General features: G+C 36.9%; 1 protein-coding gene across 7 annotated transcripts in view; it reads right to left on the bottom strand.

The window, feature by feature from the left end:
- The window catches only part of LOC106076703 (potassium voltage-gated channel subfamily KQT member 1-like), a 167,807-nt gene that overhangs the window by 20,208 nt on the left and 121,667 nt on the right, over positions 1-25,932 (bottom strand). For all 7 annotated transcript variants that reach the window (XM_056031618.1, XM_056031625.1, XM_056031622.1 and 4 more), the window contains 3 exons: positions 20,814-20,940; positions 19,697-19,775; positions 11-107 (listed from right to left, as the gene is read on the bottom strand). In XM_056031618.1, the coding sequence (XP_055887593.1) occupies positions 11-107; positions 19,697-19,775; positions 20,814-20,940 (303 nt within the window). The remainder of the gene's footprint in view (positions 1-10; positions 108-19,696; positions 19,776-20,813; positions 20,941-25,932) is intronic.

Genomic DNA, 25,932 nt, shown 5'->3' with positions numbered 1-25,932 from the left:
GGCAACTCACCTGTCTGTGCAGGTATATGACAGACCCTAACAGTCTCCATGTGCCGCCTTGTCTGTCAACGTGTAACATTCGAAGTATCTGTAGGAAGCGAACACCTCTGAGAAGAAGAAAACAAAAGGACATAATTAGAATCGATTCCAACAGTATCTGTAGCCTTTAACTTCAGCAGAAGTAGATCTAAAGGATATTTGTTGAAATAATGTCAAGGTCACTATTATATATTTCTGCTATCTTTTCAGGCCTCGGTATTCTTTTTTTTTTGTTTCAACGTGAAAATGTAAAACAGGTTCCGTAAAATTTATCTAAAAAATCTTTATTTTCAAAATCTTTTTTAGTGGAGATTTTACTGGAAATCCAATAAGCCGTCTACTCCTCTTCTCGGGGCATTAGCTTTGCTAAATCTGGCCTTGTTATTGTAGGGTAAGGGGGGAGGGGAGGCACGCTCTATGCACAGCTTAGTGTTTGGAAGACTTACAAAAGCAAACGAAAATTTTGTGAAAGATTTTCTTCATTTTATTTCTTTCGTTATTGTTTAAAATATTGACATTTCACGTGACCATCTCAATGTAATCCGTTGCAAACATCGATTCGTTCCATCGCCTTGTAAAAAGAAACTGTTAGTGAAGCTATGTAGTGAAATTATTTAGTGAAACTATGTAGTGAAAGTATGTAGTGAAACTATGTAGTGAAACTATGTAGTGAAAGTATGTAATGAAACTATGTAGTGAAACTATGAAGTGAAACTATGAAGTGAAACTATGTAGTGAAACTATGTAGTGAAAGTATGTAGTGAAAGTATGTAGTGAAACTATGTAGTGAAACTATGCATTATACTTTGATGTAAAAATAACGAATACTAGAACCAATCTTCAAATCTAACAAATCTTTCGTAATCATTAAATTTTGAAAGCTCAAAATATTTTCCAGCGCTTGTATGTAATAATGCTTGATGTTAATAGATATAGAAATTTTATTTCGCTAATTCAAGAAACGTTCACGTTGGTTTTCCAGCATCTGTGTCGATGAATATTCTAGTACCAGTGCATCTCCAAAAGTTATTGCTATCACCTAGGCCCAGGTTATGAAATGTGTGCGCCAGTTAGTATTGGCTGATAAATTCTGATTCTTATATGCTTGCAAGTCTTGGACGCTGACTGCAGAGCTAGCAATGGAATTGAGATGCTACAGAAGGATCCTAGGTATCTCATTTAAAGACCGCATCACAAACCAAGAGATTAGAGACAGGGTTACTGCAGCGATTTGACCCCACGATGACCTGCTAGCTATTGTAAAAGAACGGAAATTCAAACTCTATGGCCATATTGCAAGGTCTTCGAGGCTAAGACCTTCCTTCAGGGAACAGTACCAGGAAAATGAAGAAGAGTCAGACAGATAAAGCGATTGGAAGACAACATAAAAAATGGACGGGCCTCCCATTGAAAGAGGTTCTATCCAAAGCAAAAGACTGAGAAGAATGGAAAAAGACGGTTGGCAAATCTTGCGTGGTGCCCCAACGGTCCATCGGACAAGGGGATAGGTGAAGATGAAGGTGAATAAATTCTGATGTAACGTTTGAGTAGAATCAATGCAGGTGATTGGGTAAAAAAAGGGGTGGGGGATGGGACCTGAAAGGTGGATGAAAGTGGAAACTGAACTTTTTATTGTCTACTAAAAGCAAGGGTTTAAAAGTGAGTTCAAGTGTTTTGTTATACTCGTTTGATATCTTATTATTAGATTTGTGTTTCTACATTGAAATATGTAAATTTTTGAATTAGTCAAGTTTATTTTTGTTTCAAACCTATTAAAAGGTTAGTGGACAAGGTGTCTGGAGCTAGTATCCAACGCATCAGCCCTATCAACAACCTACAAGAACATGCCATTTTTTCTCAAACCTGTTTGTCATTATCACTGTTATTGTTCAAATAAAACAAAGAAATATATAAAAAGTGGAAGCACTTCCCTAGATGAAGAATGTCTGTCACGCCAATCAGCAGTCCTAATGTTTACATAGGCTAGTAATTCATTTACTGAGAGGCCTGCACTAACTCAACCCCATCGAATCAATATCCGTCTAATCAATCTATTGAACAATAGCAAGTGTTACTAATAGGAGGACTCACCGGGAAACGCTGGATCAAATGGAAGCCATTTGTTAAAAGTTCGCAAATAATAGACATAGTGAAGTTTTATTTCGATCATGTCAGTGCCAGAGAATAACAAATACCTTATGATCTTAATAATAATAATAATAATGCTTTACCGCATCATATAAGAAACCATTTGAGTTAATACTATCTGCTTTTCATCATAATATAAAAATGGTTTATATGCATGTGCATAAAAAAATATATTTTTTTTTTAATTAATAAACAGCAGTGCAAGTTTTCGTAAAGTTTTTTTTTTAAAGTATCTCTTACATCAAACAACACATAGTTTACATTTTCATTGTTGCAACTTTAAAGATGCCAACGCGACAGACGGGCGGAGGAGTGAACAGCACAAAACCAATAAAAGCCACATCTAGATTTCACAATATTTCCCATGCTGAGGTGAATAGGAGACCACCATTTCACCATACTTATAATCATTTCAATTATGAATGTCAAGTCGACTTTGACCCTATTTACGATTTAATTCCGCAATATTGGGTCAAATATATATATATATTTTTCAATGACATTTCACAAGGAAAATCTAAAGTCTGAGAGCTATCGCAATGTTTGGTCAGGTAGAACCATCCAGGTAAAAGTCTTATCTCTATTGTCTGTACGACAAGTAATGAAATATTCCACCACGGAATTATTCCCAGAGGGCACAGAGGAAGCTGATTGGCAGCCAAACATTTGATGACATTCGTGCCCCAGAAAGCAAATCAAAACGTGTTCATCATTTGTCAGACTGGACCATCGTCTGCCAAAGTTTATTTATAGATTGAGCCACTTGGCCCAATCGGGTCAAATAAAAAAGGAGGCTGTTATCTAATAGATATAGATGAAGGGCTTTTAAGCACGTTTATATTGCTCCAAGTACTTTTATTTGATAACAGTATTTGTTTTGTGCATGTTAGAATTGAAGTAATAGTTATTCTTTTTAAATTCCTATTAACTTACACGTTCGTCACAGTCACAGATTTCTGGTCGTGCGGTTTGCGCGCTGAACTTATCGATGGTCCCTGGTTCAAAACCTGCCCGCTCTTATCTCCCGCCTTCCTGCGGGAGGTTCGGACTAGGAAGTAAATGATCTTCAAGTCTGAAGGAATATCCGAAACATATAAAACATTTTACAAAACTATCTGTACATGAACTAAAGGTTTGGAACCCTCTACCCATTGAGATGTGACAAACAACAAAGTTAACTGCCCTCAATAACAACACAAAAGTCTTACCTGTTTAAAACGTATTTAGATTAGTTTGCATTATTAGCCTTAGTAATTATATCTGTTATGTTCTCGAAGCCTTTGGGTGCTACTTCATGTCTATTAACAGCGCTCTATAAATTGTGACACTAAAAGATCTTTACAAGAGCCATTACTGTAGTGTTATTTTACTTTTTATTTAAAGAGGTGTTTTTTTTTTGTTTCACAAAGCTTATATCAACTAACTCTAGTAAAACGTTTGTGCACGTTATTTCTCCCACACCCAATCTCGAATCAAGCTGAAATTTCGCACAATTATTTCATTTACCTGACAACACAAGAATAAAAGAATTTTTTTTTAACTAATTAGTTAATTAACTATTGATAATTAATTATTTTATTTGGGTATCTTAAACAAGTGAAAGAAATCGTACTTGACAGATGTGGTGATATAAGTTGAATTAATCCCCTTGAGGTCAAACCCTGAGTGAAATTTTTTATATGCCTTTAAAAAACGATCATATAAGCATTCACCCTTTTACAATTGTGCTAGGATCATAGCGCATTGAGAAAGCTAAAAGCTAAACAAAAACAATTTGTAAACATATTTCTAATCGCACAGATTTGTGACGTCTAGGCCGGCATTATATATAATTACACGACCGATACAAACTAATTGCTACAATTACACTTAATATAAGCTTTGTTTTTTAAAAACGTATTTTTTCTATTTTGCTTATTTTAAGTTTATGTAGGCTACCAGAAATTTAGTTATTATAAGAAAGGCGCACGAAAAGAGTTAAAAACTGATACAATTCAGTTGAAAATAAAATATCAAGCTTGTCATTTTTAAAAGACATCCTTCAGATACATGCCGTGTTTGTAGGCTGAAGTAGACAAGGGACTTGTATAAGACAAACATATAAAAGTACCTATAACCAAAAAACCAATTATGTTTGGTTCGGACCATTAACAAAATCTGGTCAACTAAAGCCTGTCATTCTGGGAGGCTTAGCTGTCTCATTTCTCCCTTGTTAATAGGCCGCTAACTTCATGGAAAGTAGGTCTCAATTGGGTCTCAGGGGGGTCTTTCACAGTAAGTTCACTCACCAGCGACTCAACACGTAAGCCCAAGAAAGCTTGTAGGTTGAGAATGGATGTTTAGTGTTTGCAAAGAGATTACGTTGACTTCGAAAGATCTCAACTGGAAAATACAACTATAGGCTAGTCAGATTGTTGTATTCGTATCTACATTGGGATTATTTTTTCGCATTTCTATTGTGTCGTTGAAGTTTAAAAAGTTGGAGTGGAAGGAGACCTTTGAATCATTTCGTCAGGTCATTTTAGTGGTAAGAAATTATTACTGGTAGAGACTTGGTTGATAATCAGTTATGATACTTAGTTTATTAGTTGATACTTAGTTGATGATTAGTCGATAAATAGCTAATGGTTAGTTGATACATTGATGATTAGTTGATAAATATCTGATGATTAGTTGATACATAGCTGATGATTAGTTGCTAGGGCTACTAGGGTGACGCTTGTCTGATTAGTTGTGCTGTAGACTCACCAAACATTGAAGCGAATGAAGGATACAGCGTTAGGTCTCGTTACAAGATTGTGGGGCATTGTCATTGCATTGAGTCTGTGTGGAGTTGGACAATCTTGAATGGTTGCGTATCTCGAACGCTAACTGCAGAACTAGAGAGGAGAATCCTTGCGATGGAATTGTGATGCTATAGAAATATACTAGGCACCACAAATGAGGAGATTCAAAACAAGATCACATTGGCAGTAGGGCAACACGTTGACCTACTGACCATTGTAGGCCTAAAAAAAGCGAAATAAAACTTACTGGCCATATTAAGCTGTCCTCAGGGCTCGCAAAGACAAAAACTTTCCTTCAGGGAACAGAACCAGGAAAAAAAAAGAAAAGGCAGACAAAACATTGGGAAGACAAAAACTAAGATCGGACAGGCCTGTCACTGAAAGAGATTCTACTTAAGGCAAAAAGACAGAGAGAAATGGAGGAAGACTTTCGACAGATAATGTGTGGTGCCCCATCAATTCAGCCGATTAAGGAATTGGTGAAAGTTAAGGTGATATCGCATTTTTAAAAATAATGTTTGTCTTCCTTTCGGTCACATCACTTTAAAAAGTTTTTTTTATCACTCCATAAAATAAAAATCAGATTCCGAAAAGCTCGTTCTATTTTGATTTATTTTTACTAATCAACATTGCCCAAACATGGCATACGCTATTTGACAGGGGCGAACTGGGTATCCAAATCGACCTGGGCATTTTTACATAATTCTGCCCTCTTTTTGTATATAATACAATGGGCATCCAATTCTAGGTCTACTTGTCCTCAAAATCATTATAAATTTGATAATGTATCTATAGCGGAACACATGCGTACAGTGGACTATATATATATCTTTATAAGAAATATATAGGCTTTATGTCGCTTTTTAATAACAAAGTGTGTAGGTCCTAAAAGGATGGAGCCTACTGATAGCACTGTCTACGGGTGTAGGCTATTACATTGTTTCGGAAAGTGTGTTAAGATTTCATTATTATTACACTGTCGAGTCCTAAAAAGATTTTTTTTTTAAACACGACGCTCAAAGGGTCACATTTATACGAGAATGTTTTAAAACTTTTCATGCGGCCCTTTCGGTGGCCCTACCGGCCCATTTGGGTACCGGCCCACCGGGCATTTGTCCGAATGCCCATATAGCCAGTCTGCCCCTGCTATTTGGCACCTGAATTTCTAAAAGGATACTGAATCCTTTTGTCTCAATTTAAAAATTAAAAATTCTCGATAACACCGAGAGTGTGCTGGCCTAAATGCATGCCTGTGTCAGGCTGTGTGTGTGTGTATATATGTAAATCCTTCAGACTTCCATTTTAGCACCTTTGTACAATGCTGTTTTATACCCTTTACCCCAAGTGTGTAGTCTTAGGACTCATTACGTAATTTTCAGGACCTAGTTCAACATTTACCCTCGACAAATCCTCTCCTTCTAGTGGGAGTGCTTGAAGGGGGAAAGGCTAAGGAGGTGAAGCAATGATAGGAGAATCATCTCTACCTCCCCTCCCCTGAATCCTGTGATGTCTATATTATATAATGACTCTTAATCCGGAGTCATTTTTTCCACACATTCTCATGATTGTCAATTTGTTTCCGTTCTGTCAGCTTTTCTTTTGTATCCTAAAAATGCAGTTAAAATCGTTATAGTTGCTATTTTTATAACGTCCCAGATAGCCCATAGCCTAAGGATAAAATATACGTTCCAATTATTTAATTATTTTCAAAATTAAGGTCGCTAATTAAAGATTGCCTAATTTTCAGGTGCCTAATTTTCCTCCTTGTCAAAAAGTGCCTAAGTATCCGGTGCCTAAATTTCCGGGTGTCAAATTATCCGGGTGCCTAAATTTTCAGGTGCCTAAATTTCCGGTACCTAAATTCATGTAAATGGGTAGGACTGTAAGTGTATTTCAAAGTGCCCGTGTTTGTGTTTGTATGATTGTGTATTATTGTGTACGTTTGTTAATGTTAATACGTTTGAACAAATGTGTGTTTATGTATGGAAATGAATGTATGTAAGAACAAGATAAAGAAAATATCACATTAATTAAATAGATTTGTGTCTATAATATAATTTCTGAATATTTTGTTCCAGAAAAAAAAATGTGTACTTTTAATTTTTTACATGGAGAAACCTGTCTCCATTTACAAGTTCTGAAAATAGGAATGAGATTCTGAGAACCACTTAAACAATAAGTGTAAAGTTTAGGATAAAAACATTTGGACTAATCATGTTGACCCTAGGCCTCAATGACCAAATGCTCGGGTTGGATTACAGGCCATTAGCCAGCCATCGTTGGACATCTGGGGTCAAATACCAGGCAAGAGTTGACAAGGTCGCTGACAAGTTGTGACTTGCATGTAACTGTTGGTTTATCTTTCAAGCTAAGAAAGTTTATTTTCAGATCTGTAGCTGATTGCTGCGTCAGAAACCTGGGGGGGGGGGGGGGATAGAAGTGAGGAATCACTACTTGTAAAATAAACACAATTATATCCCCTTTTTTAACTCTTTCTCTCCTAACTGACGATACCAGCGTTGATTCCACCAGAATGTGGTAAATAATTACGGAGAAAAAGAGTTGATTTTTGGCTTTTAAGTTACGACTTTCATCCATCTCTTTCAGACATGGCTTTTGAGTTCCGATTTTCATCCATCTCTTTAAGACATCTGTTTAAGTGATACCGTATACTGCTTTTTAGCAAAACAACAGAGAAACAGGATTGAGATATTTATAAGAATCCATACAAAACAAGACAACTTAATTTCCAGATTTAGAAAAGGAAATTTTATCGATTACATTTTTTTTGTCTTAGGATAATATCATACTGTACACGTGAAAACAATGCTTAAAAAGACTGTCTCTTGGTATAAATTACAAACTTCAAAATCTGGTGTCAACAGAACAAAAAATAATGAATATGAAGTGACTGTGATATAGTGAAACAACGGAGTATTAAAACTTGTCCTATCTATCAAATGAAAGTTGACCACTAACTTCGCCCAGAGTTGAACTAGATCTAGATATAATTGTGGTGTTAAGGGGGCATGGTGGCTGAGTAGTAAGGCGCTTGATTTTCGAATAGAGAGGTCCCGGTTCGAATCTCGATGAAGAATGGAATTTTGATTTCAAGATTTTCAGGACGCCCCTGATTCCACCCAACTCTTATAGATACCTGACTTTAGTCGGGGAAAGTAAAGGCGGATGCTCGTTGTGCTAGCCACATGACATCCTCGTTAACTGTTGGCCAAAGAAACAGATACATTTACATCCTCTGCCCTAAAGATCCCAACGTCTGATGGGAGTACTGTGGCGTCAGTGGTAAGCATTGTTCTTTAAGGTGTACAAGTTGTACAGAGGTATATTTATGAAATAGTTTTGTCTCTAAGTATTATATGTTGTTTATATAGATGTATTCTATTTGGTCGATCTTTGTGTGCTGACTCACTGTTTGGTGAATCTTAGTATTCTGACTCACTGTTTGGTCGATCTTTGTGTGCTGACTCACTGTTTGGTGAATCTTAGTATTCTGACTCACTGTTTGGTCGATCTTTGTGTGCTGACTCACTGTTTGGTCGATCTTTGTGTTACGACTCACTGTTTGGTGGAGCTTTCTGTTTTGACTCATTTTCTGGTGAATATTTTGTTTACATTCACCCGCCTATATACTGTTATATATATATGTTTAAGTGATGTCTTAAAATTTGTGTGCCTAGACTCGGCTTGTAGAACGGTTCTTAAAATTTAAATATTATTAAGCTGAAGTTCAACCTAAAGTTCAATGTTGAATTATTTTTTTTGCTTCTTGAACACTGAAGAAGCAAACATTCTAAGCCAGTGTTTCTAAAACTTTGCCAGTAAAGCCCCATAGACGAGAAATATTTTGGTCGCACCCCCCCCCCCTAGCTAGCTGGGGACCACGGGAAACACTGCATGCTATCACTGTGGGGTCTGCGAAGGTTTTTATAATGTCATGAAAAATAAAAGAAACGTTAAGACATAATTATAACATAATTTTCCGGTTATTTTTTTTTTTCATAAATACACTATGTTTAGAGCTCAAATTTGCATACGTTCATTAAATCTAGTGCAATTATTTTTTTGTTTCGGAAATAGGGCTGATAATAGTTCAATGTTTTGTATGCTAGAAAAGGTTCTTTCTGGAGATAGTATTGGAGAGACAGCAGTTTCCCACTCCATCCAGCAAGAGAGCGCTGTAAGCTATCCAGTGGGGTCCGGGTTGGAGCCCAGGTGCCAAGCATTTTGCTGCGTTCTGAGCTTCTGTAATGGACATGATCTCGTAAGATTATCGTTTTGGTAAGTAAGATTTCTTGCCGAGTCTCTTTATAAAGCCCTACATTTCGATCCAAACCCAAATAATGTAATACATTTTGTTTCTGACTATTTTTGTGTTCATATAAAACAAATTCGAAGGAAGCGAAAGTATAAACAAAATGAACATGTCACACAAAAAGTTGTCAACATAAGATAAAGATGTGCAGTAGCTTGAAGAATTTCTAACATAAGAATATTGGAGAAGAATTAAGTTAAAGAGAGGTTTGGAAATGTCTTCTTTAAAAAATGTTTTGACTCAATATTTAATATAATTTCAAACCGAAGCAGGACGTTTTAGCGCAGCCGTTTGGCGTGGACGTTTTTCGCGCAGCCGTTTTGGCGTATGGAACTATTTTTTTATTGACACATTTCTGGGTTGTACTTCATGAATGAAAAACAATCCTGTCTGTAGTTCATGTCCCAACGTCTCGTGAGACTTATTAAAGAACGAGAAAACTCAAGAATCTGGGGAGAAAGAACACAAGCAGAAATCGATAGTTGCTGGATTTTCCACATCCTCTGGAACTCCCATCACATTTATGTCCCACGTCCGCGATAAAAACTTATCAAACTTGATATCAGGTTTTTTATAGGATAAAGACAATTTTTTGTAAGGTTTAGTTTACTTAGTATTGAGTCAGAACAACTGTGTATTTAAAACCAAATAGTTATAAGAAGGTCGGACAACGGATTTTTCTTCATCGGGTGTGGCAAAGCATGCAGATCACAACTTGGTTTTAGTGGTCAACTGGTCATCTAGTCACGTGAAACACTGCACCCATTCTTAATCTTCGGAATCGATAACATTGTCATTATATGAATAGATACAAAAATGGTTAGACCTATAAAAGAAGAAAAATAAAATTAACAAGGTTACAAAAGACAGTTTGTGTGGAAACGCAAACACAAAATCGACCCCCGAAGAGGTCCACCCAGGCAGGCTTCAATATTTTCAGAAAGAACATCCAAATAAAATTATATCAAAGACAAATGAGAGATAAGCATGGAGAAAGAAGGTTAACATATCTTGTGTAGTGCCCCAAAGGTCCCGAAGATCAAAGGATAGGTGTAAGTGAATGTAAAGTTAGATGTGAACCTGGCCTAACTAGTTCCCCTTTTAGACCTTGTGGTCTATAGGGCAGATGATGTAAAGTTCATCTGTTTTTGTGGCCTACGGTTAGCGAGGGTGTCATGTAGCCAGCACAACGACCAACCGCCTATCCTTTTCCCCAACTAATGTCAGGTACCCATTAGATCTGAGTGGTCTCAGAGGCGCCCAAAGATTCCAAAGTTGAAAATCCCAGTCTTCACCAGGATTCGAACCCGGGACCCCGGTTCGGAAGCCAAGCGCTTTACCGCTCAGCCACATCGCCTCCCCTGGCCTAACTGATGTCTTATAATTGATCTAATTGTTTTGAAAAGGCTGAATCTCTTATTCGAATCCTCAAAAAAAAAAAAATAAAAAAAAAAAAACGGGACGGACGGACAGACGGTCAGACAGACAGACATTTCGCACAAAACTAATAGCGTCTTTTCCCCTTTCGGGGGCCGCTAAAAAAACTTAAAAAAAATCAACGGCTATATTAAGAGTAATTGTATTAATTAGTTTGGATCAGTCATGTAATTAAATTGTCAATAGATCTAGACTCACAATAAACAATAAGAAAGCTGTGCGATCAGAAATATTTGTACCAATAGTTTTGTTTAGTGCTATATCACGCTTTTAGCTTTCTCAGTACGCTTTCAGGCAATCACTTATTAGTTGAGAATAAAAAAAAATATAAAATATTGTAGGACTTTATATCACATTCACGCTACAGAGGTGCTCATGAAAATATATTGGTTTTATAGTAGGGCCTATCTATTGTTAGTTTCAAGCTTTTAAGCGGCGACCTAATTTTCTAAAATAGTATAAAGGGGACTAATTCAACTGTTACCACTGCATCTGTCAAGTACAATTTCTTTCCCTTGTAATTACCAATAGTTAATTAACAAATATTTAAATTTTTAAAAAATTGATTCTTGTTTTGTCAGGTACAAAGAATAATTGAGCGAAATTTCAACTTGATCCGAGATTGGTTGTGGGAGAAATAACGTGTACACATTTTTAAGCAGACAGACAAATAAGGTAATATAGGGACGCAAACTACACATTTCTAAATTACCACATAGGTGCTTGGCTTCAGAACCTGGGGTCCTGGGCACCAATCTCGGTGAAAATTTTGAATTTTGGGATTTTTAGGTCGCCCCTGAGTCTACCCAACTCTAATGGGTACCAGACTTTAGTTGGGGAAAGTAAAGGCGGTTGGTCGTTGTGCTGGTCACATGACACCCTGCTAGTTAACCGTTGGCCAAAGAAACAAATGACATAATACATTATTTTACTTTGTTAGTGGTAAGCAGCAAAATACTTGTCAGGACTTGACATTAGGAAGCAGAAAATCAAACAAAAACTACGATATTCTATAACAAATGTGTTCATGTGAAATATTAAAATCTTATCCTCCAGGCGCAAATATTCGCGTCATTTACCTTCAGTAAAACCCAATGTAAACAATAAAAACAAAATTATATTAAAAACTATTTTAAAACGCATTCGATATGAAAAGCTGAAATGAACATATCATCATGTTACTCAGGATTAATCAGAAAAGAATTTTTACTTTGTATATGTTAAATGGGTAATGTGATACCCAATGAGTGTGCCAGGTATTTTTGTATTTGTATAAGTTATTTCATACATAAAACGTGTGCCAGGTAAACCATAAATAATATCGGCAGTTACGCCGAGGCCATTTTGTTTTTCATTAACTTCATCTCAAAGTAGTCTGTGATTAAATAAAATGTAAGAAGATGGACATTGTTTTATATGTCAATCCAAGTCTGTTCTAGAAGCATTATGACATTCGTCTTTCGTTCAGACTAGATGTCTACAATCTACAATAGTCTACAATAGTCTACAATAGTCTACATTAGTCTGCAATAGTCTACAATAGTCTACAATAGTCTACAATAGTCTACTACAATAGTCTACAATAGTCTACATTAGTCTGCAATAGTCTACAATAGTCTACAATAGTCTACATTAGTCTGCAATAGTCTACAATAGTCTACATTAGTCTGCAATAGTCTACAATAGTCTACAATAGTCTACAATAGTCTACAATAGTCTACATTAGTCTACAATAGTCTAGTCTACATTCTGGAGGCAAGTCGAAACAAGTTTCTGCTCCTTGCTGGACTTTTGATTTAAAAAAAAATTTAAACGTGAACTTTGAAGCTTACGAAAAAATTCATTGCAATGTTGAGTTAGCGGCACTGAAGCTCAATTCAGTGTTTTTGTCATTGTTTAGTTTATTGGGAAAATCCTATATGGCCCATATTTATATATAAATCATATATTGTCTGGCGGGACTCAGCGTCCCAGAATGGAGCTGTAGAGTTCGATCCAAAGCTAAATTAATGTATCTAAAATAAATAATTTTTGACTATGTTCGTTGCATGAATTACAAGGGTAACGGAGTGTTATCGTCATGGAAGAATTTTAGAAAAAAATTATTTTCAAGCAGAAAAATCAGTCGGCACAATGTTTTTCAATCTGGAATTAAAAATTTTTGCTAAATAACTTTTTGTTCATTTTTCGCGGCGCCATATTGGGAGTGTTTTACATGAAACGACACATTTTAACAAAATAATTTAAAATAACAACAAAATGATCTGTAAATGGTTAAAATAAAAGTTATTCTTTCGTAATAAGATTCTGAACCAACGGAGTGGACTCACGGGAGACAACCTGTTCATTAGAGACAATAACAAACTTGTTTCTTCAGAGTTACTCAGTCGCGTGACGTCATCTTAACGAAAAAATTGCCGTTTTTACGTGCGTGTGTGTGTGTTTGAGAGAGAGAGAGAAAGAAAAGGATTAATAGTATGTAAATGGATGGTAAACTTTTAAATTACCCCCACTAATAAAAAGTGTTGTTGGCCTTTTTTTGTGCGATTAGAAATATTTTTACCAATTGTTTTTGTTTAGCGCTATTTCATGCTTTTAGCTTTCTCAATACGCTATTATCCTATCACTTGTCTGGACCAGTTGAGAAAATGGGATGGTGAAATAGTCAGAATGTCCAGTGATCATTCTGATGAAAATAAATTAAAAAAATGAATTATAAAAACTCTTTTACCTCATGTATTTTTAAGAAGTTGTATCGAAAATGTGTTACAATTCAATTTGTTCAACTCTTTTATAAATTTTGTGTAGTGACTGTCTCAAACTCTTTGGTTTGGGTTGATATAGAGTAGAACGTAATACTCAAAACAAGTAGTGAGGAGCGTGCTATTAAAACTATCAGATCGAATAAAATGACTTTTAGAAAAAAGTTATTTTAATTTTATACAATTTTCCTCTATCTTCGGACCCGTAAGTTCTTCTCTCTGGAGGGTCCGCGAACAACAGATTGAGAACCACTTCCTTATAAAATAGGAGGGGAGTAAGGGAGGAGCTCCTCTGTTTATTCCCAGAGGAGCTGAGGTGGTCATCTATTGATAAAAATATTTTATTTCCTAGTGCTTATATCAGTGCACCAGAAGAGAACCCATCTTTTATTTTAAAAAATACAATAAACAAAAAATATTTTTAAAAATCCTAAAATCTCAACAAATTTAAATCTAGTTAATATTAACGAGCAATCAGAAAATTATCTCCATTGGTCCGCCAAGGTCACAATAAGTTTTAAGATACAAGGAAAGAAAAGAAAAACCTCTTTTGTTTCATAATCAACACATATCTAGGTTTCTAGGTTAAATGGGTCTTCTTCATTTGTGCTCTGTATGTTTGTATTGCAATCAACTTTGCTCCAACCTTGAACCTTTGCCATTTTGTTTCTCAATGAGTGCATCGATGGCCTTTATGAGCCGCTTTATTTCACTGGATTGTTTTTCTACTATGTAGGTCGCGCGAAATTGTAGAGCATTTCATCTCAGATCTTCTTAATATTGCTGGCTTAAAAGTTCTTTTAAAACAATAACAGCAAAAATAAAAAAAAAAAATAAAAAAAAAATAAAAAAAAAAAAATTATTTACGAGGGTGTCATGTGAACAGTACAACGACCAACTAATTTTGTTTCCCCAACTTTAGTCAGGTACCCATTAGACCTGGACTCACGGGCGTCTTAAAATACAGAATAAGACCCTTGCCTTCACCGGAATTCGATCTCAGGGCCCCTTAGTACGAAAGCCAAGCGCTTTATTACTCAGCCACTACACCTCATATGAAAAAGTATGAGAATGTTTTTTTTTTAAATTGTAAAATACACAATGGTTTTCAACGTGCCATAACAGTGTACCAGTCAAACAGTGAAGGGATCAGGAAGGGGTCACGAAAGGATCGTTTTACATGTTAACATTAGAATTTTACAAGCCCTCCCTCCCCCCCCCCCGATACCTAATACGTGTGTTTCCTGATGGAACACTTTGAGAGATTGGTTATCGATTAGTTTTTACTGTTGCACTGATGAGTGCAGTCGATCCAGTGCTAGTTAACAATAGGGCTGGTAAGACTGAATACCGCGGCTCCGGTTGGGGGCCACAGGGTCAATGTGTATTGCTCTGTGTTTGTGTGTGTGTGTGTTTGTATGTGTGTTTGTGTGTGTGTGTGTAGGATAACCAGATATGTCTGTGGAAATGTGACTTAAACTGGAAGGTTTGGTCGGAGGGTTTTCTTTACGTTTGAATCCTCTGGGCATTTTTTTAACCCCCACCAACCTAAAATGTCCATGTAAACGGCGGTAATATTACACTAACGTAGAATGTAAACAAATATGGCATTATATTATCTTTTTTTTTAGGACCGCTTTCATAACATTCAAATCTATAGGAAAAAGCTGAATTTGTTAAATTCACTTTTCCAACCTTAAAACTTGGCATTTGTTTTTACTTTATAAAAACAACAACATTATAACAGATGTATCAAATTTTATTTATATAATCTGTCATCTCATCTACTTCACTATATAAAATTTTGGTTTTATTGAATGTTGTATCCTAGTATGCATTTCCACTCAATATTAAAGGCTGTCGCCTACTAAACATTACATCTTAAAACAGAAGAGGTTAAAAAAATTGATTTGGCAAAGTGTAAAATCGTACAAAATTATCATTTTATTTTAAAAACAACAACAACAACAACAACAACAACAACAACAACAACAACAACAACAACATGGCTTATCAACTATTTCGTACACCCGGATGCACCAAAATGTTTGCTATATATAGATTTGCCTCCATGTGTGAAAATCTCCACATTACATATAATACAAATGCCATCTCTCTGGTGACCATGTTAACATAAGGCCAGAAACCTATTAACTAACAACAGAATGCCAGTCTATTCACGCGGAGGACAGAAAGTCCGAGGATTAGGACGCTCTCTAGCGGACTGGCCGAAATTGTGGATGCTCAGCGACCTACGCTGCAATGTGTGAGCTTATTCCCTCCTCTACATCCCCTCCTACTTCACCCCCCCCCCATACGTCAACCCCCCAATCTGTTATTGTTGGTGAACTATTCCCCATCCACCGCTTTGATCCTTACACAGAGCAGTAAGCCTGATCCACAAGTGTCCTCAAGTTCCACGCTTGGGACCAGTGTTGTATCCTTGTCCTAATCTATCTTCTCTTTAAGGGATGTGAACTAGTTCCTCACAGTGCTATCCACAACCACGAGGTTCTCAAACTTTGAATACCTCACATAAATATAACTATACACATTAATATTAATATGTGTCTTGCTAGCCTAGTGTTACAGACTTTGATTGAAGTAAAGAAGGAATTCAGGCTAAATCCGAAAGGCGCCTTATAGCAAGTATGGACAAATATTATTGCATTTGTTTATTATTTAAAGGTATAAAAAATTTAACTTTATATTAAAAATTATGAAAGTTAGAAATAAACATAAATTTGTAAGCGTTTCATTTTGTCGTCTTATTTACACTTGCACTAAAAAAAAAAACTCAAAGTATTGGGCTCTATTTTAGGACCTCCTACTGTAAAAGGCTAGAAAATTGATTTTGGTCGTTGTGGTGGCCACATGACACCCTGCTCGTTAACCGTTGGCCAAAGAAACAGATGACCATGAATACATTATCTGTTGAGACCTAAACAAAAATCCGTTGCCAAGTACATACGTAGACGGTGAAAAGAAAATCTAAATCAACCACCAACGGACAATGGTTATGCCTGTGCTAGTGGTGGCAAAATATGTAGGTCACAGCTGGGGCTGCGTTGCCACGGGAAATATTGCATTTTTTATTATTCTTATTATTATACGGCCCCTAGAAACACGATAGACGCTCGCTTCCACTGGATTCAAAGACCAGGACCAGGGTCCTGAAAAGGCATATAACCAGAAATGCCGAAAAAGGCTGGACATCAGTGGTGGAGATTTTAAGTAGTAACTAAACCTTTTAAACCTTGCAATCTATAGTGCAGTAGATGTAAAGGTCATCTGTTTCTGTAGCCTATTGTTAACTAGGGTGTCCAGAACATCCAACAACCGCCTTTACTTTTACACGAACTAATATCAGGTACCCAATAGAGCTTGGGGACTCAGAGGCGACTAAAAATCCCGAAATGAAAACTACCAGTCTTCTGAATTCGAACTCAAGAGCTTTACCACTCAGCCACCAATCAACCACCTCGCCTCCTTGTGTAGATTAAGGTACACTCAAACTCATAATAAAACAAGGTTATAAAGACAATTTGTGTGGAAACATAAACTCAAAATAAGTCCCTGAAGTGGTTCTACTCATGGCAGGTAAAAAGGCAGGTTTCAATATTTTCAGAAAGAATATAAGAATGAAATTTTATCAAAGGCAAATGACAGAGAAGAATGGAGAAAGAAGGTGCCCCAACGGTCCAGCTGACCGAATGATAGGTGAAAGTGAATGCTGTTGAGTTTAATGTGAACCTGGCCTAACTGATGTCTTATAATGAATATCTTATTGATCTAATTGTTTTTTAAATGGTCAATCTCTTAGTCAAAGCCTCAATGAAAAAAAAAACATTTCCGCAAAAAAAAAATCCTTTAGTTAAGTGTCGTAAGTATTTATTGCTAATCTGCAGTACAAGCGATAATATAAAAAAAACTAATAATTTATTGTTGTTTTAAATTATATGTTCCTTTTATTTGCATATTAAATAATTTTTTTTTGACAAAAAATCTAAAACCGTTTGCATGAATCTGTTAAAAACATGGTATAGTGAATAGTTGTAAAAATGGTGTATTTTAATGAAAAAAAACTGCTTGCATAGTTGATTTAAAAAAAAAAAATTCGTTTCCAGAAAAGAAAAAAGTAGCCGTTGAATCATAACTTTAAAAGGTCTAAAATATCATGATGTCGGATTTTAAATATCTTTTATAGTTTACGAGATCTTAACAGGATGGACGGACGGACGAACTGACAGACAGACCACAAAACTAATATCATCTATTCCCCTTTCGAGGGGCCGCTAAAAAGTAATGAACCATCAGAACTTTTTTTTTTCAGAAGTACCGCCCCTGTTTCAAGGTTTGTGGAGCGATACAGCCATACAGATTTTCTGAATATTTGATATACCTTCCTCGACTATGAATCAAAGGGGATAAAACAGTGGGCTGGAAGTGGATGCTATGCTGATTTAAAAAAGCTGGGTCAGGTCAAACGTCTCAGTCCAGAACTGAATAAATCGTTCCCATCAGGCCTGGAGAAACACATGCGCAAACACATGGCCAAACACACAGTTTATGGAGATTTATGACGACACGGTATGGAAATGTATTGTCTGTTACTGTGAATGTCTTTAGTCTGTAAGGAAACATCAATTTCTACCGTCTCCAAAATGGGAAGGAAGTTTCGTTTCGAGTTTCAAAACAATAACGATAATGTTTTATATGTCTCGGAGGTACAACCGGAACTGACGTAAGTCTATTAGCGCTCTGTAATTTGTAGTTCCCAATAATTTAATTTCTTTAGAAATAAACTAAAGAGTTCCTTTATAAGGAGAAAAAAATGGTTAAGGATCTTTGCACTATAAAGGGAAAATGAGACATGACACTTACCTAAATCGTAAATTTATTAATTATTACTAGGGATTTTCTTTTGGTTTGGTCTAAATATAGTCTATTGCCTTTTCTGAAAGATTTTTCGCCCCTCGGTGTTTTCATTCCATTGTTTAAGAACATTTTGTTTCTTTATTTACGAACAAATCCAAAAGCTCAACCGTTGGAATCGTTGAACATAATGCCTGGTTCCTAAAGTGTATGAAATAAATGCTGACCTAAAATCCAGACTGGGGACACATGGAACACCGATAGCCATTTGAAAGGATCAAAACCTGACAAGAAGAACAGAATCAAGTCATCTGGTGATACAGGGAAAGAGCTACTTCTAGTGTGTGGTCTAGTTTTGAAGAGGGGAAGGCGGATATTTTTAGATGTAGCTGTAGGCGTCATTCCTGGCATTGACATGAACTCTTTCTCAGTTCCAATGTCTGGATCAGGAGTCTTCTAATGTCCGGATCAGAAGCAAACACCAAATTTAAAAATATAGAGAGACCGATAGTTTACCTTTAAGTAGGTATGCCCCAATAAAATAAAAAACTTGAAACAACGGACTCATTCAAAACAAACACACCCACACACGCACACACACACAAAAGAGCGCCTTGCCTAATTTCTCACTATGCTTTTTTTTTTGGAGGAAGGGGCGGGGGTGTTTTGCTATCATCCAATAAAAATGATTATCATAAAGTGAAATGAGTACAATGTCACCAAAATTCTAGAAGCGCACAGAAAACGAAAACTTACTGAAATCTTACAAGATACAATGTAACTTATTATTATTATTATAAATTACAGAACTTATTTCAAACAGAAGATAGGTCTCCTACATGGATTCATGTGTTAATCTGGCCGTGCATGTTAATGAGAGACGCAAATTCTGCTAAGTCTTTGTTTTTTTCTGGCTGATTCAAGCAACCTGTTTAATGATCTAATGGCAATAGGGAAGAAGGAGTACTTGTACGAATTTGTCCTAACATATAGAATAAGAAATGTGCCTTTATCTATTTATGTCTTTCTGAGTATTTTATTATTGTTTGTTTTATGTATTTTTCCTTCTTTACTTTAATAAATTTAGTGATTTAACTTATGCGTTTCTCTAATGGAATTACAATAGTCGTTTATTATAAATCTGACGGCTTTTTGCCTCCATTTTATTTTCTTAGTTTTCTTTTAAGTGAAGAGTGGTCCCAAACGAACGACTCATTTTCTAATATTGAAACATTTGTATATGTCTCTTTAAGTCATTCATATGGCGTCTTGATTGACCTCGTAATCAAATCAAACGTATGACGTAATTAGCTTACCGAATGGCGGAGGTGGCAAACACTTGACCTTCTGAACCAATTGTAAACACACAGATGGAAGCGACGACAACAATTAAATCTAAAAAAAAAAAAGAAATAGACATATGTAAAGAGATAAAATCTAAAACAAAACAAATTCAATCAGTTTGAAAATAGAAAGTTTAATAATAGAACTATCCAACTCACAATTATACTTTTTTTTTTTTTTTTAAAGCCATATGGAATTAAAATATGCCTCAAACATTGTGCTCTCAAGACTGTTTATTGTTGTGTTAGTAAATTACTTAATTTTCTATTTAATAGAAAGAATGACTGGTCAAGCAATGTACGTGAGCACTATTGTATGCTAATGGTAATTCCCTCACGTGAAGGGAAGTAACCAGTTGCCATTAAGCATCGTTGCCCGTCTCCCAAGGGCGCAGGCTGACCTGGGAGGAGCAAGTAAGGTGGCTTCATCCCACACCCAGTCTGGCTAAAATAAGCTATTTCGAAGTTTCAATAGGGTACAAAATAGACTTTCTTTTCATTGGAGCTCAACTCCATTTGACAAAAATTAAAAAACAAAATATGTTCGGCACGCCACTGCTCTCAGTTTACAATGAAGATGGCAGTGTCGAGATAGGACACGTCAGGGAACCAATCTACACGCACTCCTCATCCATAATCTAGTTCACGTCAAACAGATGCTGCTGAATAATAAACTTCCTCTTTTGGAAAATAAATGTAACCCTCCCTCCTCCCTCTTTACAATCTTCTCGAACACTATCTTTCTCTCTCTCTCTCTCACTCACTCTCACTTTCTCTCTCTCTCTTTCTCTCTCTCTTTCTCACTTTCTCTCTCTCTTTCTCTCTCTCACTCTCTTTCCCTCTCTCTCACTCTCTCTTTCTCTCTCTCTCTTTCTCTCTTTATTTCTATCTCTTTCTCTTTCACTCTCCTTCACTCTCTTTTTTTTTCTTCTTTCTTTCTCTCTTTTTCTCCCTCTTTATTTCTCCTCTCACTTTCTCGCTTTAGCTCATGTTTTCTCTCTTTCTCTCTCTTTCTCTCTCATTCTATCTCTTTTACACACAAGTGACCAACAGACACAAAAAGAGGTAATGGAATAGAAAATCGAGTTACCTATGACAGAGATAGGTTTCCTCGCGAATCGTATCCGCCCACGTATCCCCATGTACTTGCTACGACACCCTGCTGACCAGAGGCGGATCACATACTCAAGACCAAAGAAGCACACTAAAAATATCTCCTGGAGAAAGAATCAAGAAATGCAAGTTAATGAATAATTAGTAAACAACACATTTAACAATCAATTCTTTTATTACTTCCTATTCTAAAGTAAGAAAATTTTTCGGTTTTGTTTTCTTCTTTAAAAAACATTTTCCAGACTTCCGAACGGAGGGGTGCCGAGTTCGAATCTTGGTGACGACTGAGATTTTTAATTTTGGGGTCTTTATGGCATCTGAGGCCAACCAGCTCTAATGGGTACCTGACATAAGTTAGGGAAATATAAAAGCAGTTGGTCACATGACACCCTCGCTAACCGTAGGTCGCAGAAAAGACGTTCAGATCATCCACTCCATGAAGGGGAAACTTTACTTCACGTTATTGGGTGGAGGGTTTATCTGGGAGAAAGTTTTCCGTGCTGCCTTTAGGCGCTCAGTAAACACAACTCTGCTGGAGTCGGGTGTCAAACCTCGAGCCCCCTTCATGGGTAGCCAAGCCAAGTTCAAGATAAGATACATTTTGTTTTAAAGATATACAATTTTTAAATTGTGTGTTCATAAGTATTCCGATAAAAGACAAGCAAGGCAAAACTTTGTTAACGAAAGAAGAACAGGATGTCAGATGGGTAGAGCACTTTAAAGAGACCCTAAACCTCTAGACCAGACTTACACATTCAAGGACTCCTCTCCGGATGATGATCTCAAGGTCAAGACAGACCCAATAACTGTAGAGGACGTTACCATGGCCATTGCAGTGCTAAAGAACAAATCAAGCACCAGGGCTAGACATGGTGTCAGCAGAAATGCTAAAACATGGGGGGAGGGCAGTGCGTTGTTAACAGAATGACTGATCTCTTAAATCTCTGTTGGCGAACTTCTAAAGTTCCTGAGGACTGCACTACTCGGGGCTACAAATAAATGCATACAAGAAATGACGGAGAGCCTAGATAGAGAGGCGCCCAAAATTGGTCTTCACATAAACTTGGATACCTTCTCAACACAATCGTCATCCCAACAGCAACATATGCATGTGAGACATGGAAGTCATCTGTCAAAATTAAGAAAAGACGAAATGTGGCTCAACTACAATGACTGAGACGAATTCTGGGAGTCAGTTACCAGATCGGGTCTCAAACTGGGAGTCAGTTACACAGAACGGGTCTCAAACTGGGAGTTGAACACTTAGTGAGGTTGGGACAGAGCGTCTCACGAGGTTTGCGGGACATGGTCTACGACAAAATGAACTACGCCTACCAAGAGTTGCGATGACATGGAAGCCAATACGAGGAAAGCGCAAACAAGGACGTCCTCGTATACTTGGCGCCACACCTTCATGGAGGACCTCAGAACAGTGGACACCAGGTTGGAGGAGGCTTCAGACATTGCCAGTGACAGATCTTTGTGGAGACAGCTTGCCGCCCAATGCGCCGAACGGCGCAGGAGGACCTAAGTCTAAGTCTAAGTAAGTAAAGTCATAAGTATTCATAAGAGTTCTCCAGCTGTACCTTTCGGAAGCCATTTAAGCCAGTGAAGACAAAATGGCGCATGAATTCCGTTTTATAGCGCTTCCCGGGGCACCTTTGTTATGCAGACCACCTTTAAGCAGGTAAAAAAATAGCACTTTTGGCGTGTGGTTGGTTACCCCCCATGCGGAATAGCTGTCTGAACCAGTGCATCTGTTGAATGGTAAGTTGCACTTCTTTAATGTGCATGCCGGCCTCCAACAGATGGCAACAAAAATTTTTATAGACCACCGGCGGTCAACGGTTTGTCTGCATTAGTTATGGAAAAATAAGCAGGTCGCGACTGGGTTTTCGTGGTCAAATGAAGTGCTGCACTCATACTTAATCTAGGAATAGAAGACAATGGCTTATTATTATATCAATGTAGGTCAATATTTGTCACTCTTTGTAGGAGATGGGCGGACAGAGAAACATAGAGGTGCAGAGAAAGTGGAGATGGATTGGTTACACCCTTAGAAAAGATGCCGACAACGGAGCTAGACAGGTCTTAGAGTGGAACCCCCAGGGCACAAGACGCAGAGGAAGACCAAAAAGAACATGGCGACGCAGTGTACTAGGTGAAGCTGAAAGGACGGAAAGAGCTGGGAAGCCATTTAATAACTAGCAAGAGACCGTGGAGAGTGGCGTGTTTTTACTGAGGCCCTATGTTCTATGAAGAACGCTAAGGAAAAATGATGATGATGAATGTTCTCTCTTGCTGAATAAAGCTTTGTATTCTGTTGTTCATCGTATTCAGATTACAGTGTATTATGTTGTATTCAGATTACAGTGTATTATGTTGTATTCAGATTACAGTGTATTATGTTGTATTCAGATTACAGTGTATTATGTTGTATTCAGATTACAGTGTATTATGTTGTATTCAGATTACAGTGTATTATGTTGTATTCAGATTACAGTGTATTATGTTGTATTCAGATTACAGTGTATTATGTTGTATTCAGATTACAGTGTATTATGTTGTATTCAGATTACAGTGTATTATGTTGTATTCAGATTACAGTGTATTATGTTGTATTCAGATTACAGTGTATTATGTTGTATTCAGATTACAGTGTATTATGTTGTATTCAGATTACAGTGTATTTTGTTCTTGAGTGTTTATTCTGTCTGTCTGAATGTCGGACTGTTGTTTTGTTGGCGGGCCAGATAGTTCATTTTGTCTTTCATTGTATCAATAAATGTGCCCTGTGAGTTGGCATGTTATCTTGTTTAATCGTGAGTCTTGTCAATCCTCAGCCTGAACACAAGACGCTCCGTTTGTTCTTCTGTCATTCTTACGATTTGTCTTTCGAATCATTTCAGTTTTACCCATCTTTCTATCTCAGCTGAGATCTCACGTCACGCGTGGCGGTATCCATAGTAATTAGATACACCAACACCCCCCACCCCATCAACTCCGTGAAATGATCAACAAAGCCCTCCCCCTCCCCCCCCCACCCCACGCGAGTTGTTTCAGATGGCCGTCGCGTGTGACAAGAAAATCTTAACTGACAGGGCTTATTTGGTCCTTGTAGATCCAGATCTATGTGAAAATATTGTCAACACAATCTTCCGCTCAAACTGACAAGATAAATAAAGAGAACTAGCCTTCAATCGATCAATGTCTCACATAACAAGGAGATAAAAAATTATATTAACATTTTACTGTCTACGAGTTTATTGTTATTCAGTATTATAAAATGAATACAAAATAGTTTTGCTACACAAAAGTGTTTCGGATAGGACGTCTGTTTGGAGCTCCAAACATCTAGTACAGCTAAACATATGTAGGCGTATTATGTTTAAATGAATTAACTTTAAATAACTTAAAAACATCTTTCTTGAAACAAGATTCAACTTGAGATATAGATCTAGTAGTAGAAAAATGACACCAAGTGAGGATCAAATTACAGCAGAACTAATTAAATATGTAGGGAAAGACTTACATTCCCAAATGCACAGACTAATATCAAGAATTTTAAGCTTATTACTAAGAGATTTGGAAAGTATGCAGAAGAAATCCTAGGTGACTACCAATGTGGTTTGATACCTAATATAGACACAACCGATCAAAAGTTCACCCTAAGATTTATACTAGAAAAATTCATTCTTCGAATATAGTATACCGCAGCTGTGTACCAAGGATTGGCCTCTTTAGTCACACAAAGAAGTTGCAAAGGGGAATGATAATCTCCCGAGACCTAAAATGCCACAAATCAGATAAAATGGCTTATGACAGCACCAAAATGAAATATATATATCAAGCACTACAGGACTTAGGAATACTCCACTAGCTGACAAAACGTATACATATTCCATAAAACGACTCAAAAAGTATGGAGTAGTCATGGGAATTTCGGATTAATCGAGGACTAAGACAAGGAGAGTCAATTTCATGCTTTTTAATCTATTTTTAGAAATAGTAATACGGAATATACAGATAAACACAAGGGGAACAATTACTAACTATTATACTTCTGAAGAGACAACATAGGTCCGCGACCAACAGGAAAAAGATACAGGATAGATCAGAATGGAGAGCTGTGCTAGAGCTGACCAGGGCCCCCCCTGTAGTACCACTGAGATGGGTGGATTGTAATAAAATAAAATGATATTCGTCTCTCAAAAAATATTTCGATTATCACCCACGTGACTTCTTAACATAAATTATGACAGATCCTGGTCCCATCAATCTACACCGGAATCCAACTCTCCCCCCTCCTCGCGCGTTACCTTGGAAACACACACATACACTTCCTAACACTAACACAAGTAGTATACAAATATTATACAACCTATATATCTAGCGGACTGACAGTTTAAAACATGAAATTACAAGTTATATCAATTTAAGTACAAGACACCATATTATGAGCAGGGGGCGCAGAGGCTGAGTGGTTAAGGCGCTTGGCTTCCGAACCTGGGGTCCTGGGTTCGAATCTCAGTAAAGACTGGGATGTTGAATTTCGGGATTTTTGGGGCGCCCCTGTGTCCACCTAACTTTAATGGGTACCTGACTTTTGTTGGGGAAAAATAAAGGTGGTTTGTCGTTGTGCTTGCCACATAGCATAGCTCGTTAACCATTGGCCATAGAAACAGATGACCTTAACATCATCTGCCATATAGACCGCAGGGTCTGAAAGGGGACGTTTACTACTTTTTTTAACTTACTTAATTCCAGCATGAATCCAAAGTCTATAAGTACATAAACTAAGTGTGTGTTATAGCAGGACTCCTCTTTTTCCCTTACTGGCTTTATCTCTAGGTCTAAACTGTTAATTATTTGTATGTGATTTGTATTTGAAAGAAAGACTTTATCAGGATTAGCAAACAGAAACAGCAAGTGAAACTTATCCTTGAGGGTCAGATGAGAATGAAGACCATGTCACCTAAAGCTGATTACTTCCCCCCCCCCAAAAAAAAAAAAAAAAAACACCTCCAGATAGAACAAAAAACTATGGAATATGGAAACTAATGTGCATTTCATCTCAGACTGGTTATCTGAATCCT

The sequence above is a fragment of the Biomphalaria glabrata genome, chromosome 6 (assembly GCF_947242115.1).
Source record: "Biomphalaria glabrata chromosome 6, xgBioGlab47.1, whole genome shotgun sequence".
In the NCBI taxonomy this organism is placed as follows: domain Eukaryota; kingdom Metazoa; phylum Mollusca; class Gastropoda; family Planorbidae; genus Biomphalaria; species Biomphalaria glabrata.
The sequence above is the reverse complement of the archived record's forward strand: the minus strand, read 5'-3'. Positions and strand labels throughout refer to the sequence as shown.